This window comes from Hemiscyllium ocellatum, chromosome 4 (genome assembly GCF_020745735.1).
Source record: "Hemiscyllium ocellatum isolate sHemOce1 chromosome 4, sHemOce1.pat.X.cur, whole genome shotgun sequence".
NCBI lineage: Eukaryota > Metazoa > Chordata > Chondrichthyes > Orectolobiformes > Hemiscylliidae > Hemiscyllium > Hemiscyllium ocellatum.
The window spans coordinates 7259070-7278278 of record NC_083404.1 but is presented as its reverse complement, the minus strand read 5'-3'; the positions used below and the strand labels follow the sequence as shown (position 1 = coordinate 7278278).

At 40.1% G+C, this 19209-nt stretch overlaps 1 protein-coding gene across 4 annotated transcripts in view; it reads right to left on the bottom strand.

Annotated features, from left to right (window-relative positions):
* The window catches only part of LOC132815281 (centrosome and spindle pole-associated protein 1), a 181433-nt gene that overhangs the window by 97500 nt on the left and 64724 nt on the right, over positions 1–19209 (bottom strand). For all 4 annotated transcript variants that reach the window (XM_060824110.1, XM_060824109.1, XM_060824112.1 and 1 more), the window contains 2 exons: positions 8174–8268; positions 3708–3804 (listed from right to left, as the gene is read on the bottom strand). In XM_060824110.1, the coding sequence (XP_060680093.1) occupies positions 3708–3804; positions 8174–8268 (192 nt within the window). The remainder of the gene's footprint in view (positions 1–3707; positions 3805–8173; positions 8269–19209) is intronic.

Here is a 19209-nt window from a genome sequence, read left to right as displayed (position 1 = left end):
ACAGACAGACGTTTCCGCAGCCACAAACATGACTTCAGTACAGTGTGTGTTGCCTCCTTGATGCCAGGGTCAAGGACGTCTCAGACCAGTTGCAGAGTGAGCAACCAGAGGTTGCTATACACTGGCACCAATTGCAAAGTTAAGGGATGAGATCCTGCAGAGTGAATATAGGGAGTTAGGCAAGAGGTTAAAAAGCAGGACCTCAAAAGATAGTAATCTCCAGATTACTCCCAGTGACACATGCTCGTGACAATAGAAGGATAGGATAGATGCATTTTTGCCTAAAGGACTGGAGCTTGGCGGGGGGATTCAGATTTTTGGCTCATTGGGATCTCTTCTGGGGCAGATATGATCTGTACAAGAGGGATAGTTGGACCTGAACTGAAGTGGGACCAATGTCCTGTCAGGATATTTGCTAGAGCTACTTTGGAGGGCTTAAACTAGTCTGGCAGAGATGTGGGACCCTAAACAGTTGTGAAGCAAGAGAGAAGTTAAAGAGAGCAAGTTAAATGGACAAGACAGAGAACAAGAGAAGACTGATGAAATAAAATGCATTTATTTCAATGCAAGCAGCCTGACAGATAAGGTAGATGAACTCAAGGCATGGATGGTACATGGGACTGGGATATACAGAAATATAGCTGAGGTAGGGACAGGGCAGACAGCTAAATGTTCTGGGGTATGAATCTTATAGGAAGGATAGAAGGGAAGGCAAGGCAAGAGAGGAGTGGGAATTCCATTTTTGATTAGTGAAAACATCATGGCAGTACATAGAGAGAATATACCTGGGGGATCATCCAGTGAGGCTACATGGAACTGTGAAATAAGAAGGGAGTGATCAATTTAATAGAGTTGTACTATAGGCCTGGCAATAGTCAGCAGGAAATTGAGGAGCAAATATGTAAGGAGATTGCAGATAACTTTATTATAATAGTAGGAGATTTTAAACTTTCCAAACAAACTAAGACTACCATGGGGAAGAATTTGTTAAGTGCATTCAAGAAAACTCTCTGAAATCAATATGTTGGTGGCCTTATTAGAGAAGGGGCAAAACTCAACCTCCTCTTGCGAAATAAGGCAGGGCAAATGACTGAGGAGTTAGTGGGAGAGCACTTTGAAATCAGCAATCATAATTCTGTTAGTTTTAAAATAGTTATAGAAACTGTTTAAATTAGGACAAGGCCAATTTTGATAAAGTTCAAAAGTTGATGGGGGGGTCAGTTCGCAGATAAAAGGACATCTGGCAAGTGGGAGGTTTTCGTAAGTGAGAAAATGAGAGTTCAGGAACAGCAAACTCCTGTTAGCATGAAGGACAAAGCTAGCAGGAGTAGGGAACACTGGATGACTAGTGATAATGAGGCTCTGGTCAAGAAGAAAAAAAAGAGGCATTTGTCAGGTTATACAGCTGAGATCAAGTGAATCCCTTGAAGAAAATAGGGCATGTAATGAAAAGGGAAATCAGGAGGGAAACAGGGGACATCAGATAGCTTTACCAGGTAAGATTAAGGAGAATCCAAAGAGATTCTACAAGTATATTAAGGGCAAAAGAGTAACTAGGGAGAGATTAGAACCTCTTAAAGATCAAAGAGGCAGAGGCTATGTGTTGAACCACAGGAAATGGATGATCTTCTTAACAAACACTTTGTATCAGTATTTACCATGGAGAAAGACATGGAAGCTGGAAACTCTGGGAAATAAATAGTGGTATCTTGAAAAGTGTCCACATTATAGAACAGGAGGTGCTGGTATCACAAAGGTAAATCTGATCTGATCAAGTGTTTCCTAGGACATTGTAGAAGCTAGGGAAGAAATTACAGGGCCCTGACCAGAAATATTTATAACAACAACTATGGGTGAGGTGCTGGAAAACTGGAGGGTGGCTAACGCTGTGCAATTATTTAAGAAAGGCTGCAGGAATAGTCAGGGAATGATAGACTGGTGAGTCTGACATCAGTGGTGGTTAAGCTGTCAGAGGGGATTCTGAGAGAAAGAATCTACATGCATTTGGAAAGATAAGGACTGCTTAGAGACAGTCAACATGACTTTGTGCATGGGAAGAGATGATCAAGAAGATGTATAAAGACAGAGTGGTAGATGCTTCCTAAATGGACTTAAGCAAGGCGTTCAACAAGGTTCTGCATGGTAGACTGATTTCACTAGAAACATTTTTAAGGAAGAGGTTGAACAGGCTAGCGTTGTTTTTCCTGGAGCGTCGGAGGCTGAGGGGTAACCTTATAGAGGTTTATAAAATCGCGAGGGGCATGGAAAGGGTAAATAGACTATGTCTTTTAGCTGAAGTGGGGAAGTCCAGAACTAGAGGGCATAGGTTTAGGGTAAGAAAGGAAAGATACAAAAGAGACCTAAGGGGCAACGTTTTCACGCAGGGGATGGTGCGTATGTGGAATGGGCTGCCAGAGCAAATGGTGGAGGCGAGTACAATTGCAACCTTTAAAAGGCATCTGGATGGGTATATGAATAGGAAGGGTTGGAGGATATTTGCCTGGTCCCGGCAGGTGGGACTAGATTGGGTTGGGATATCTGGTCAGCATGGACGAGTTGGACTGAAGGGTCTGTTTCCCTGCTGTACATCTCTATGACTGGTTAGTAAGTTTAAATCACATGAGACCCAGGGAGAGTTAGCCAACTGGATATAAAATTGGCTTGATGGTAGGAGACAAAGGCTGGTGTCAGAGGGTTATTGTTCTGACTGGAGGCCTGTGACCTGCGGTGTACCGCAAGCTTCAGCGCTGGGTCCAGTTTTCGTTACCATTTATATAATACAGAATACAGAAGGCATGGTTAACAAGTTTACGGATAACACCAAAATTGGACAGCAGAGAAGGTTATTTAAGATTACAAAGGGATCTTGATCAACCTGGCCAGTGAGCTGAGGAATGGTAGATGGAATTTAATGCAGATAAATGTGAAGTATCACAATTTTATAAGACAAACCAGGGCAGGACTTAAATAGTTAATGGTAATAGGCCCTACCAAAATTTGTTGAATAGAGAGATCGAGTAGTACAGGTAAACAGGACGGTGAAGGTGGTGTTAGGCCTTCATCGGTCAGAGCACAGAGTACAGGAGTTGGGATGTCATGATACAGCTGTACAGGACATTGGTCAGGCCACATTTGGAGTACTGCCAACAATTCTGGTTGCCTTGCTATTAAATTGGAGACGGTTCAGTAGAGATTTACAGGGATGGTACTGGGATTGAAGGGTTTGTGTTATAAGGAGAGGCTGGGACATTTTTCCCTGGAGCATAGCAGGCTGAGGGGGTAACCTTATAGAGATTTATCAAATAGTGAGGGGCATAGCCAAGGTAATAGCTAAAATCTTTTCCCTATGGTGGGGGTGGAGAGGGGGGGGGAATGTATCCAAAACTAGAGGGCATAGGTTTAAGGAGAAAGATTTAAAACAGACCCAAGAGGCAACTTTTTCCACAGAGGGTGGCGTGCAAATGAAAAGAGCTGCCACAGCAGCCACAACACTTCAAAGATATTTGGACCAATATATGGATAGAAAAGGTTCAGAGGAATATGGGCCAAATGCGGCTAATGCAACTAGTTCAGTTTAGGAAGCTTGGTCAACATAGAAACATTGGACTGAAGGGTCTGTTTCCATGCTATATGACTTATGACTCTATAATCCTTGATTGCAAGTTTAAAAAACTTTTAAAAAATAATTTCATTCAACATTAAGTTACCGTATCTTGCTTTTCTGTTTTTCTGATATTTGTTCCAATAGTTCCTGTCTGTATTTTTCCCTCCTTCTTCTTTGGGCACTCTCTCGTTCATAGTTACCTAAAGATTGTGATTTAATATTTAAGTATCACCAATCTGTCCCCCAAATTTTAATGGAAAGCAAATATTATCCAAACAACTAATTTATAACAAGAAACAATCCTCTAATTTGAATTGTTGAACAACTAATAATTAAGAGTTGACCATTTTACAGTAAAACTGGTTTTGTATATGGCATATGTAGGGACGCTTTGGGATTCAAAGGAAGATATAACACCCCATGTTTGAGATCCATACAAGACCAACAGCATTTGGGAAGTAAAATGTTTTAAATATTTTGCTCTTATGAATCCAATTCATCACTATTATAATGGCAGTAACAATTATCACCAAAAGTAACAGCATAGGTTCAATTTGAAACTTATTCAGGATTCATTTTTTTCACTATCTCTATTCTGTGTAATTCCAAGAACAAATCGCTACACTGCCCTGATGACAGAATATAAGTTATAATTTTTATAATGCATATGGAAATTCTACATCACTACAATTATCTGTCAGGACAGAATAGATTTATCTTGGATTTGATCATTGTTGATTATGCTACTGGACCAAAGTTTGACCACCAATCCATCAAATTTATGTGGACAGAGACAGTGTCTCAAGGTCCAAATGTTAAACAAAGTCATGTGTGGACTTCTACCAGGGCTCATTTGCTAACTACTATAGCATCTCCATTGATGATGGAGACAGGACTGTGTCTCATATCAGCTCAAGGTACTCATTCTACAGTTTTGGAAGGCAGGCAAACATTAACATCAAGAATACAATTGTAACAATCTTCAAAAAGCAAGATAAATCATACACTGGAGACAAATGAGATGATTCCCACATGTCCCTAGTAGGAAAAGTTCTGACAGCATTCTCCATTTCCTAATTGCTCCCACAGAGGAAGCTGTCCTTAGGCCTTTCAGATGCTCAGTCTTTGTTCCCAGATAAATCCAAGAAAACATCAAAAATAACATCACAAACTCTTCATTAAATTAGTCAAACTGACAAAAGTATTTAATTCAGTAAATCACAAAGCTCTGTGAATTGTGGTCCAAAATGGGATATCCAAGAAACTTTATCACAATCCTGCACTACTTTATAATATCTTGCCTGTAACTGTCAAGTGGGAGACTTGAAACAGCTTCCTTCAAGGTGGTTCAATAGTCACCATACTGCTTAAAATCAGCCAGTGGTTATTCAACTCTTCAAATGTCAATTACCTTCTGATGCAAATTTCAAATACTCCCTTGATGGAAAACTAACTTTAATCACCTCCATGCCAAAATGAAACGAACCACTATAAAGAAACATGATTTAGAATTTGTAGATGACTGCAAAATGTTTGTCATCGCTGCACCACAGAGGATCTCATTAAACATCATTCAAATGGCAACAACTTGTCCCAAAGCTTCATTATGAAGCTTCATCTTCATACTCAGACTTAGTGCCACGGAGAAGTAAAGGAAAGGAAACTAATCCGACAGACCAGATCTCACCATGGAATTACCTATCTCATTTGCCCAAAAGTCTAGGATTCAAGAATTAACCTGTTCAGTCATTTGAAGAACCATGGCAAAACTCTCAAACCGAAGTAAAATTCTAATCCTCTAACATCAAAGTAGTCATTCTAATATAATTATCCACTTCTACCACCTATAGTATTGCTCAAGTTCATACAAAATAGGTTAAATAATTTGGCATATTTCACTTGGGATTCACAACTAAACATCGTGGGCGGCACGGTGGCACAGTGGTTAGCACTGCTGCCTCACAGCGCCTGAGACCCGGGTTCAATTCCCAACTCAGGCGACTGACTGTGTGGAGTTTGCACGTTCTCCCCGTGTCAGCGTGGGTTTCCTCCGGGTGCTCCGGTTTCCTCCCACAGTCCAAAGATGTGCGGGTCAGGTGAATTGGACATGCTAAACTGCCCGTAGTGTTAGGTAAGGGGTAAATGTAGGGGTATGGGTGGGTTTCGCTTTGGCGGGTCGGTGTGGACTTGTTGGGCCGAAGGGCCTGTTTCCACACTGTAAATCTAATCTAATCTAATCTAAGCTCAGAATAAGTTAAACTGCATTCCATTGTGGGCCAAAGGGCCTCTTCTGGTGCTGTATGACTCTGTTGTATCTAGAATCTAGAATCCCTACAGTTTGGAAACAGGCCCTTCAGCCCAAAAAGTCCACATCAACCCTCCAAAGAGACCCATGCTCCAAACCTATTACTCTACATTTACCCCTGACTAATGCACCTAATCTGCACACCCCGAAACACAATGGGCAATTTAGCATGGCTAATTCACCCAACTTGCACACCTTTGGATTGTGGAAGGAAACCGAAGCACCCAGAGGAAACCCATGCAGACACGGAAAGAATGTGCAAACTCCATATGTCGCCCGAGGCTGGAATCACTCCTGGGTCCCTGGCACTCTGAGACAGCAGTGCTAATCAATGAGCTATCATGCCATAACTTAGAGTCATAGAGACGTACAGCATGGAAACAGACCCTTCTGTCCAACCCGCCCATGCCGACCCGATAGCCCAACCCAATCTAGTCCCATCTGCCAGCAACTGGCCCATATCCCTTCAAATCCTTCCTATTCATATACTCATCCAGATGCCTTTTAAATGTTGCAATTGTACTAGCCTCCACCACTTCCTCGGACAGCTCATTCCATACACGTACCACCCTCCCATGAAAAAGCTGCCCCTTAGGTCTCTTTTATACCTTTCCCTTCTCACCCTAAACCTATGTCCTCTAGTTCTGGACTCCCCCACCACAGGGTTGAGACTTTGCCTATTTATCCTATCGATGCTCATGATTTTATAAACCTCTACAAGGTCACCCCTCAGCCTCCAATGCACCCGGGAAAACAGCCCTAGCCTGTTCAAACTCTCCCTATAGCTCAAATCCTCCAACCCTGGCAACATCCTTGTAAATCTTTTCTGAACCCTTTCAAGTTTCACAACATCTTTCCAATAGGAAGGAGACCAGAACTGCATGCAATATTCCAACAGTGGCCTAACCAAAGTCCTGTACAGCCGCAACATGACCTCCCAACTCCTATACTCAATACCAATAAAGGAAAGTATAACACACACCTTCGTCACTATCCTATCCAACTGAGACTCTACTTTCAAGGAGCTATGAACTTGCACTCCATGGTCTGTTTGTTCAGCAACACTCCCTGGGACTTTACCATTAAGTGTATAAATCCTGCTAAGATTTGCTTTCCCAAAATGCAGCACCTCACATTTATCTAAATTAAATTCCATCTGCCACTTCCCAGCCCATTGGCCCATCTGGTCCAGATCCTGTTGTAATCTGAGGTAACCCTCTTCGCTGTCCACTACACCTCCAATTTTGGAGTCATCTGCAAATTTACAAATTATATTCACATCCAAATCATTTATACAAACGATGAAAAGTAGTGGACCCAGCACCGATCCTTGTGGCACCCCACTGGTCACAGGCCTCCAGTCTGAAAAACAACCCTCCAACTGTATTTGAGTTATTTCAGTATGCCTTTTCACCACTTTTGTGAAGTGCTAAATATATGCTTTATACTGCACTACATAATAAAGTCCTCATTACCAAAAACCTTGTCTGCGTTCAACATTTCCAATGTGATTTTGTTCGACTACAAATAAAGCCTCTCAAATTGCTCCATCAACTTTGACAAAAAGCTTTAACTGCTGCATAACTAATGTGCAGTTAGTTATCAACAAACAAATAGGCAAAGCAAGACCACAGACAGAATTATACTTGCACTCTTAATCCAAATAACTATTGTCCTTAAATGCTGTTCAGTATTTTTGGGCAGTTTTCATCACACACTAAATTTATGACAGAGTTACGATAGCCTCAGATATTTAAATAAGGTAATGCATAAAACATTAATAGTGGTATGAAGTTACTTCAATTTTTATTTTGAGGACTGAAATATTACAAACCATTTGGATATTTAAACCAAGTATTTTATACAGGAGGGCTCATAAAACTCTGGCATCTTGAACATTTAATACATTGTTCTTTTCTCCTTCAAGAACCAATAATTACTGGCCAGGGTTTTCTTTTCTTACGTAAAGGGCAGGGCAGGGAGGTGAGGATGAAAGTTGGTGGAGACTGTTGCAGGAAGAGCTAACCATACTCAAAGAATGATATCCTGAGAAGAACCAATATCTTTAGGAAAGTCAAAAAGAGATGAAAATAGGAGGGAAACAATTAAAAAAAAAAGAAACTTCAACTTTGATTTAGGTATTTTTTTATGCAGGAGAAGTTAAAGTATTGACCAAGAACTGGAATGTTCATGCAAAGCAAATATTCAGATCATGGTTCACGGTATTACAAGTCAAATACTTGCTTTGAACATTTTTAACTTACCCACCAACAATCCTGTTGCAAACATAACTTCATCTTTCACTGAAGCAGATTTTGAGCGTAGTTTCTGTGAGTTATGCACTTCGTTTATCAAATATCTATAGATGGAACAGAAAAACAAAAATACAGCAACAATAAATACACCATAACTGTGCAGCACCTGATCAAAAATAATAATGACTTTGTATAAACACCCATAAATATATCAGCATTGACTTACATTTCTGGAGTTCAATATGCTAGAATAATTCAAATTTTGACTTCAACATCTAAAAACCTGAATGTCCATGCATACAATAATTTCACACAAAGTTCAAAAATCCATATTACAATTCATTGAAGATAATTTTTTTTGTAATCAAATTATTCCTTTCATTTGTAAAAAGCTTGATACATGAGGAAAAGTTGGTGATCTGATTTTCAAAGGCAGCGTGGGCCATACCACGATTTTTGGACAATGAGATTGTACAAGATTGCCACATCTGTAGAAAGTGTGTCTGTCCTGAGATTTTCCAGCACAGAGTTCTTGAGTTGAACAGCAAATTAAAGACATTGACAAGTTTTCCAGATTTTGAGGATTCTTGGAAAACTGTTACCAGTGCATCCACTATCTCCGTAACTATTTCCTTTAATATCCTAGAATGTGTCCTATCAGGTCTAGAGGATTTATTGGCCTTTGACACATAAGAAAACTTATGTGTCAAAGGCCAATAAATCCTCTAGACCTGATAGAACACATTCTAGGATATTAAAGGAAATAGTTACGGAGATACTGGATGCACTGGCAACAGTTTTCCAAGAATCCTCAAAATCTGGAAAATTCCTACAGTATTGAAAAATTGCCAATGTAACAGCTTTATTTAAAAAGCGAAGGAGACAAAGAAAAGCAACTATAGGCCAGTTAACTTCACCTCAGTTATTTTGGTAAATGTTATTCTACTATAAAAGAATGTAATAGAGCATTTAAAATGCATAATATGATCAAACAGAATCAGCATGGTTCTCTGAAGCATTTCTTTTCAGTATTTTGCTGCAGAAATAGCATGCCCTCTGTTATGTAGAGGCTTTTCTTGCAGACAATCATTTCTACAACAGGTTATAAAATTCCAGAATGCACATGAGGTATTTATTGTTGATTTTCAATTCTGAGAAGCTTCTTCAAGGTTGCTATTGAGCCTAGTCATGTTTAATTTAAAGAGACATTAAATTGGTTTTCAATTCCCTCATGTCAATTAAGAAATTGATGTTCACGCATATCACTTGGAAAATAAGAAATAAAGTGGGGAGAACAGCAAACTTATACATACACAAATCACTAAATGTTGCAACATAGATCCATAAAGGCCATTACAAAAACAAGCCCTAAGGTTTATTTCTAAAATTGAAAAGTATAAGTTATAGCACACTTGTATCAAACCATGTTTAAGTCACTCTGCTGAGTATCATATGCTGCTTTGGATACCACACTACAAAAAAGGATATAGAGTTAAGACTGTAATACTATGAGATGTAGAAGCCTTTTCTCCATAACCCTAGATTCCCTTACTAAATAAAAATCTGCCTATTTTAGCCTTGAATATACTTGGTGAAACAGCCTCTGCAGCCCTCTACAGTATATATTTCCAGATTCGCTAACTTCTGAAGAAATTTCTCCTCACCTCTGTCTTAAATAGGCAATCCCTTTATTCAGAATGTCATCTGGTTCCAGACTCTGCCACAAAAGGTAAATAACTTCTCAGCCTCTTTTGGTGGAAAGACTACAAAACAGATTACATGAAAACTACAAAGTTGTTTCAATCAGGAGAAAATGAAAAAAACCAAGTCTTATTTCTCCCCAACAGAGAAAGCAGAGAAGTCCCTCAGTAAAAGCCTTTTATGAAAAAGGTTTCAAGAGTGTTCATGTACAGAAGTAAAACTGAACTTAGATCCCTGTTTTATGAGGTCCATTATTGTCCAAAAACACATGTATACAGACCTTTCCTACAAAAACACTTTGGATTCAATGATGCTAAAGGGGTGAAGCCTGCGCGTTTTCACATGCGCATACACGCACTTAAAATTCTGTACAAGGGATAGAGTATGACATCATATATCCTCGAGGACTTGGATATAGTACCACAAGAGTTTTAATGAGAGGGGGAGAGGGGGAGAGGGGGAGAGGGGGAGAGGGGGAGAGAAATATATATATATTACAACAGTCCAGCATTTCTTCTTTAATAGTTTATTAGGACTCTTGATGTGCCATCTTAGGTAACATTTCATGATGCAAGAACGTCCCATCTTCTCTCAGATGACAGGATTCATTTGTCTATATTACCACTCAACCTGTACTCTTGTTGTTGCCCAAAAGCCAAACAGAATGCTATCACCCATTGCTAGAAGTGGTGCAGTGCAGAGCCCAGCTTTTGATGGCCAAAGCCACATCAATATCTAAGGCTAACTGCAGTCCTCCTCTACATTTATAAATCATGCTGCAGCCACTGGGATAGCATTGCTTATGAGCACTTGTCATCATCAGCAGTCCCTCAGATCAAAGATGATGTCTATCAGACTAGATGATTCTTCAGATAACTAAGGAGCCCAATCTTGGATGCTCAGGTTTTTTCCTGCAGCTGGGGCAGGTTGGGTGGGTTATTGAATTTTCAGGCCCTGGTTGACTTCCTTATCCTCCCTCTGCTGTTGACATTCCACTTTGCAGTTGAATCATAGAATCATAGAAATAGACCCTTTGTTCAACTCGTCTATGCCGACTAGATATTCTAACCTAATCTAATGCCATTTGCCAGCACTTAGCCCATACCCCTCTAAATCCTTCCTATTAATATACCCCCCAGATGCCTTTTAAATGTTGTAATTGTAACAGCTTCCACCTCGTCCTCTGACATTTCATTCCATGCATGCTCCACCCTCCACATGAAAAAGTTGTCTCTTCGGTCCCTTTTACATCTTTCCCCTCTCACCCAAAACCTATACCCTCTAATTATGGACTCCTCAGACCCAGGGAAAAGACCTTGTCTATTTACCCTATCCATTCCCCTCATGATTTTATAAACCACGATAAGGTCACTGAGTCTTATAGTGGTTTGTTGGATCAGGAGGTGCCATGATGAACCGTTGTATTTTTCACCCCTCAGTGGTGTTAATGCCTCCTTGCTTCAAGTTGATCTTGAGCATATCCTTATAACTTGTTATTTGGTTGGCATTTATGCACTGGGAGACTTGAAACTGCCAAAGGCAGTGGCTTTTCAGCATCTGGACAAAATGGCCCATCCATGGGAATTGTTCCTTCAGAAGAAGGGCTTCAATGCTGGCAGATGTAGCTTCATGGGTATGTTTGCATTAGTCTGATGGTTCTCTCATTTGACCCTTGAAAGAACAGCAAAGCAACGTGTGCAAGTTAAGAGTACCCTACATCATAGGGAAGCTTGTTAACAAGACAAAGTTACATACTTGTTCCATTTGCATTTCTCTGGGACGAGTTTTAATAATGAATTATTTGGACAGTGTCAGTAGCCTTCTTTATTTCAAACAAATTAAGAAGGGTTAAGAGGCCACTTGACCCTTTGAGCCTGCTCCCCCAAGCAGTAAACTCATTTGATTTTAATCTCAACTCTACATTCCTGCATATCCCTAACAATGTTTCATTGTTTTGGTAATCAAGAATCTAACTCTGCCTTAAAAATATTTGAAGATTCTGCATCCCTTACATTCTGATGAAGAGATTTCCAAAGGCTCAATCCTCAGAAGGAAAAAGAAGATTTCCTCATGTCAGTTTGAAACGGGCAACCCTTATTTTTAAGTCATGACCCCTGGTCTTAAATTTGCCCACAAGAGGAAACACCCTTTCAATACCTACCCAGTCAAGTCAGCTCAGGATCTTGTATGTTTCAATTATGTCACCTCTAACTCTCCTAATCTCCTCAGGATACATATAGACTTTCTAGCTTTTCTTTATCAGGGAATGTGTTCATTCCAGGTATTAGTCTCGTAAACCCTCTCCTAATTGCTTCTAAAGTATCAACATTCTCCTCTATGTATGGGTATTAGCAACACACACAGTATTTCCAGATGCAGTCTCACCAATGCATTGTATAAATAAAGCTTCCTTGCATTCAATTCTCCTCACAAAACAATAAGGTTCTGTTAGCTTTCCTGATTACTTGCTGTACATGTATACTAACCCTCTATGATTAATGCACAGGGACACCCACAACACACTGCATCTCAGAACTCTGCAACCTGTCACCATTTAGACAATATGCTTTTTTGCACACTTTCTGCCATACTTTTTCACACTTTCACAAATTGTACTCCATTTGCCAGATCTTTGCCCACTCACTTAAACTATCTGTAGCCTTTGTGGGCTCTTTATATCCCACTCATAACTCACTTTCCTATCTATCTTTGTGTCATCAGCAATTCAAAACCAATACCAATGCATTATATAAGGTAACGTGGGTAGCATGTTAGGTCATGGCATGTCCTTGACACATTTTCTGTCTGCTAAGAATGTGCAGATGAAGTTGCATGGACATCCGTTCTTGGCAAAGACTTTGTAGATGTGTTCTCCTTCCACTCTTCGCAGATCAGGAGTGCTGCAGTGTATTGAAGCCCTTTTGAACAGGGTCCTTATGCAGCTTCTGTTTTAAAATGAAATGTATCATAGAATCCCTACAGTGTGGCAACTGGCCATTTGGCCCAACAAGTCTACACCTACCCTCTGAAGGGTAACCTACCCAGACCCATTCCCCTTTCCTATTACTCTACATTTCCCCTGACTAATGCACCTAACCTACACACCCCTGAACACGAAGGACAACTTAGCATGGCTAATTCACCTAACCTGCAGATCTTTGGACTGTGGGAGGACACCAGAGCACCTGGAGGAAACCCACACAGACACTGGGAGAATGTACAAACTCCAGACAGCCACCCAAGGCTGGAGCTGTGAGGCAGCAGTGCTAACCACTGAGCCACAAGTGTATCTTGTGTGTTTTTAGGTGGATGCTGTTATAATTCAGGATCTTGTCAGTGTGTGTGGCTTTTCTGTAAACTTTTGTTGTGCCATCGCCGTTCTGTGTTCTTCTACCATCACACATCTAGGAATGAAAGTTGGTTGTTAGATTTCCTAGTCTCTCTTAAATTTGATCCCTGTGAGCATGGTGTTGATAATTCGGTGTGTGCTCTCCATTTTAGTTCTTTTAATTACTAGTAAAGTGTCATCCATATGTCTGATCCAAAGTATATAAGCTTATGTAAATAAAACCACTCAGAACTACAGGATTCATGTCAGCACATAAACTGACAGTCGCACTCAGACAACACTCACCAGAGCAAAAGACCCAAACCCATCATGTGCAGGATAGATGTGGTGTACAAGATTCCATACAGGGACTGCACAAAATCCTATATAAACAAACAGGCAGACAACTAGCAATCCGCATTCATGAACATCAACTAGCCACTAAACGCCAAGACCAGCTGTCCCTAGTAGCTACTCACACAGATATCAGGGACCACAAGTTTGACTGGGACAACAATAATAAGACAAGCCAAACAGAGGACAGACAGAGAATATCTAGAAGCATGGTACTTATCCATCAATAAACATTGGTCTAGACCCAATATACCAACTACTGCAACGAACAACCGGAAGCAGCAACCATAAGCAGCAGGAACGAAACCAAATAAATTCCATCTGACACGGTACAGCAGTGGCTGCACAACACTGAGGATGTCACCTAGAAAGAGGAAGAAATGTCTGCAAACCAACTTCCCAGCTCAACGAACATACCCACAACAACTGCAACTGGTACCTGAGTTACAAATCTTCACACAAAGCTTGAACCAATAGAAAGCAATCAAGAACTAATTTGAAAGTAGTTAATGACTCCTTTAAAATGCAAGCTGCTTGACATTTTGAAAAGAATGGAAAAGCGAAGGGTGCTGATAATATCACCCAAGGGCAGCAGTGAAGAAGAATATTAGACCAAACGAGCAGGAAACAAAATCAGTATGAAACAATAAGGAACACTGATGAGAGCTGTTAATAGTCAACACCCCACCCCCAAATAGTTGTTGTGTCAAGTTGGGTATAAAGCAGAATTTAGAGATGGTATGACAAATATAACAGAGTAAGAACGGGTTACAGCAAGCTGAGCAAAATTGCAGTAACAGCGTTGAAGATGAGTTCATGCAATGTATACCACAAATTTTTAGATCATATCAAGAACTCCAGGGAAACAGGCTGTTTTAATTATATGTTTGCACAATAACAGAATATTAATGAACAGCCTTATAATAAAGGGGACTCTTTTAAAAAAAAATTAGGATTTTAGTGTGTTTCAACATGATTTTTTAAAGTCAGAAACTGGGTTCTTAAATTTGAACAAAGCAAACTTCAAGGGTATAAGGGGTGGTTTGAATAGAGCAGATTGCAAAACTATGTTAAAAGGCATAATTGTCGACAGTAATATAGACATTTAAAGAATTGGTTTAGAATTTTAAATATATTTTCCCTTAAGAAATGAACACCCTATGAAAGTGGTCCAACAAGAGGAATTAAGGATGGTATTCGATTAAAAAAGGAAGGGATTAATGATGCCAGCCAGAATAGGAAACTTGAGCATTGATAAATTTTAGAATTCAACAAAAAGATTACTGCAAAATTAAGAAAGAAAAATAGAGACTAAACCAACAAGAGGCAAAATGTTGTGGTTCTGTTCGCCTTTTGGTTGTGGCTGACTTCCAGCTCGGCGAACAGAACCACAACAACGGATACCCGAGCTACAAATCTTCAATCAGATTTTAAACACTTACGGGCGAGAAACGCTGAAACAAGCCAGGAGATGGGAATCCTGCGCTAACCGCCTCAGCGCAACATATGAACAACTCCGGTTCCTCCACGAATGCAGAAAAAATCAAATCCTTCCAAAATGCCACAACCAAAAGGACTAGCCACTCTACCATACGTCAGGAGTGTCTCAGAACTGACAGCCAGACTACTGCGACCCTTAGGACTCATAACAGCACACAAGCCAACATCCACGCTCAGACAACAACTCACTAGAACAAAGGACCCAATACCCAGCATGAGCCAAACTAACATGGTTTACAAAATACCATGCAAGGACTGCACAAAACACTATATAGGACAAACAGGAAGACAGCTAATAATCCGCATCCATGAACATCAGCTAGCCACAAAACGACACGACCAGCTATCTCTAGTAGCCATACACTCAGACAACCAGCAACATGAATTTGACTGGGAAAACACCACTATCATAGGACAAGCCAGACAGAGAACAGCCAGAGAATTCCTAGAAGCATGGCATTCATCCCCAAACTCCATCAACAGACACATCGACCTGGACCCCACATACAAATCACTGCAGCTGAAACTGACACCCGGAAGCTGCAAGAACAAACCAATATAAATACCGGAAGAAACATCAAAGCAGCGCTTCACACGAGGCTCCAACAGCACTGATGATGTTCCCTAGCCAGGGAACGAAACGTTTACAGCAAAAACTTCCAGCTCGGCGAACAGAACCACAACAACGGATACCCGAGCTACAAATCTTCAATCAGATTTTAAGAGGCAAAATAGATTATAAAAGTTTCTATAAATGTGAGTAGGAACAGATGAACAAAAGTAAATGCAATCCTATTAGAGTTAGAGATGGTAATTAAAATGGAGAATAAAGAAATCACAGATATTAAACAAGACAGAAGTCAGAAGTCAGAAAACATTCTGGAAATCAGGACAAACTTGAACAAAAATAAAAGATTCAAAGGTAGCAAATGTTAACTTCAAAAGGATAAAGAGAGGTGAAAGAAATAGGCAAGTTAGCTTCATATCAGTAGTTTACAAAATGGTGGATTCTATTAATGGAGACTTGGTAACAGGATACTGACAAAATCATAACGATTAGACAGAATCAACATGAACTTGTATAAGAATTTATTTTTGATGAATATACTGGAGTTTGTTTTGAGGATGCAACTAGCTGGGTACATAGAAAGAGATGTATCTTATTGAATGATTCTTGAAAATCTGAGTCAGTTGCTAAATAATAATTTATTGCATGTCATGAAACCACTCTAACCATTCTTAAGCAGGCAGCCCCAGACCATAACTTTGCAATTTGTTTCAGTAAGTGTACAGTGAAAATTACCTAGAGTAAGTTAGCAAGGTTGACTACCAGGCTTTAAAACAGACAAAAATTTATTTACAAAATTACACAATGAAACACAAAAAAAACAGAATACAGAACCCCTATAGAACTCAGTATATCCAAACTAGACTTAATTATGCTGTTGTGAATATATACAACAGTCCCATTAAGCAAACCCCTTAAACACAGAAAGAATGAAATGAAGGCTTACAGTCGAAGTTAGAAGGACAGATGGAGAGAGTTTAGTAGCCTGTTTCCACATAGCTCCACAGCTGAACTCTCCAACTGCTCAACTCAAGAGCTGGCCACACCCCCTTGACTTGAACAGGTTACTTCTAAAGCATGAAAGTTTTGGCCCAAAGACTAATTTGCTTACATACAAACAAAAGGCCTTTCATCTCTGTACCAAAGCTAGCCGTTTCAAAGCCCAGCCTGTTTACAACCCCTCTCCAGGCTTTTAAGCTGACTTTCCTTTTTAAGTGTCAATTTCTGAAGCTCAAACACACCGGCTTTTTCTCTCTTTTGCTTTTTTTTCCATAATATATTTTTATTAAGAAAAAATAGATTTTTAAATATAACAAATATAAAACAATGCAATTCAAAACAGTACAAAAATAGTACAAAACTAAACCCAAAGAATAATAAAAAATTCCCCAACCCATTCTCCTGTACGGATGTATAAACATATATAGAGAAGTATAAAATTTTAAAACAACCTCAACCAGCTATTTAACGAAATAAATAAATAAATACCTAACAACAAAGAAATAAATAGTAATAACTCAGCCCAGCCAAACAAACCCCTCATACATTCACAGTTCCTCCTCCCTGGATATTGGACTCATGAAACACAATCGTTACGACTATATAAAAGCCCTTGTTAGTGTGGCAGATAAATCTGTGTCCAGGTATTCCAAAAAGAGTTGCCATGTCTTGTAAAAATTCTCAGTTTTGTGGTGTACCAGATTTGTGAGAAAATCCAGGGGAATATGTTCAATCTTCGGCAAACCTGATAGGTCTGGGGGTTTTTCTGATATCCAACCTAGTAAGATATTCTTCCTTGCACAGAATGTAAGAATATTGAAAAGTTTTTCCTGATGCGAGTCTGCAGAAAATACAATGAGTAGGCCCAAAAGGAGCGAAATAGGGTCCTTCTCCACCCCTACACCAAAAATCCTCTCCACTGCACCCACCACAGCGCTCCAATATGTTTGAAGCCTGTCACAAGACCAAAGACAATGGGGAAGAGTACCTGTACAGACCTTGCACTTGGGACATGCTGAAGATACCCCTGGTTTAAATTTTGACAAACGGTCTGGGGCTAAGTGGACCCTGTGGAGAATCTTCAACTGCTGAAAATGTGTCGCTGGAAAAGTGCAGCCTGTCAGGCAGTATCCAAGGAGCAGGAGGATCGACGTTTCGGGCATGAGTCCTTCTTCAGGAAGCCTGAAGAAGGGCTCATGCCCGAAACACCGATTCTCCTGCTCCTTGGATGCTGCCTGACCTGCTGCGCTTTTCCAGCAACACATTTTCAGCTCTGATCTCCAGCATCTGCAGTCCTCACTTTCTCCTAGAGAACCTTCAACTGTAAAGCATGTGTTCTATTGCAAATTGATATCTTCCTTGCATTCTCCCAGATATCCTGCCATGCCTCTGAAGAAACTTCAACACCCAGCTCTCTTTCCCATATCTTGCAGAGCCGATCAGACTCATTTGAGGTGGCACCCCCCAGTTGGTGATACAGAGTACTGACAGAGAGTGTACTCTTAGCCCTTAGTACTCCTCTTTCTATGTCAGATTTGTAGGGATTAGTCAAAAGGGTGGTCTTTTTTTGAATAAAATCCCTAACTTGAAAAAACCAAAGAGGTGTCTCTATAAAGGTAACTCGTACTTCCATACTAACTGATTGAAGGACATCATTACATCTCCCTCAAATAAATCATCCATGCAAGATATACCCCTAGCTGCCCAACGTTTAAATCTTGAATCTATCATACCCGGTTGAAAACTCCGCATACCCACTAAAGGTGTAAACAAAGATGTTTTGCCAATATTACCTCTCCTCTGCCAAATTGCCCTCCATGCTTTAACAGTATTGATGAGTATTCGGTTATGGCAATATTCCCTAACTGTCCTCACCTTGTCCAAAAACAGTAAACTGGTAAGGGGGCACCTTGCCTGGGAGACTTCGATATCTAGCCATATTGAAAGAGGGTCCCCACAAACCTAATCACTCACGTAGGTCAAAAGCGAGCTTAACTGGTAATTTTTAATGTCTGGAAGGTCTATTCTCCCCAGTCTGTGAGGCAACTGCAGTTTGGCTAACTTAATGAGGGGTCGTTTACGGTGCCTGATAAAGGAGCTGAACCAACTGTTCAGTCTCCTGAGTGTTTGTTATTGAAAATTAGGGGGAGCATCTGTATAGGGTATAGCAAACGAGGGAGAATATTCATCTTAATAAGCGCTATCCGACCCAACCATGAGACTGGAAGTGCCTCCTATCTTTGAAGATCTTGTTTAATTTTTCCAAATAATTGAGTAAAATTGGCTTTGAACACCCAATCCAGAACTGGAGTAATGAATATGCCCAAATACACAAAAAATCCTCCTGTGACCATCTAAATGGGAATCTATACTCACTCCCAAGAGCCAACTCTTTCATAAGGCCACCCATAGGCATAGCCTCTGATTTAGCAAAATTAATCTTATACCCTGAAAAAGCGCCAAACGTATGAATCCATTGTATCAGGCAAGGCACTGAGACTGCTGGATTTGTCAAGAAAATTAGAACATCAAGACAAAAGATGGAAAATTATAGGCCAATTAGCTTAACCTCGGTTGTTGGTAAAATTCTAGAAT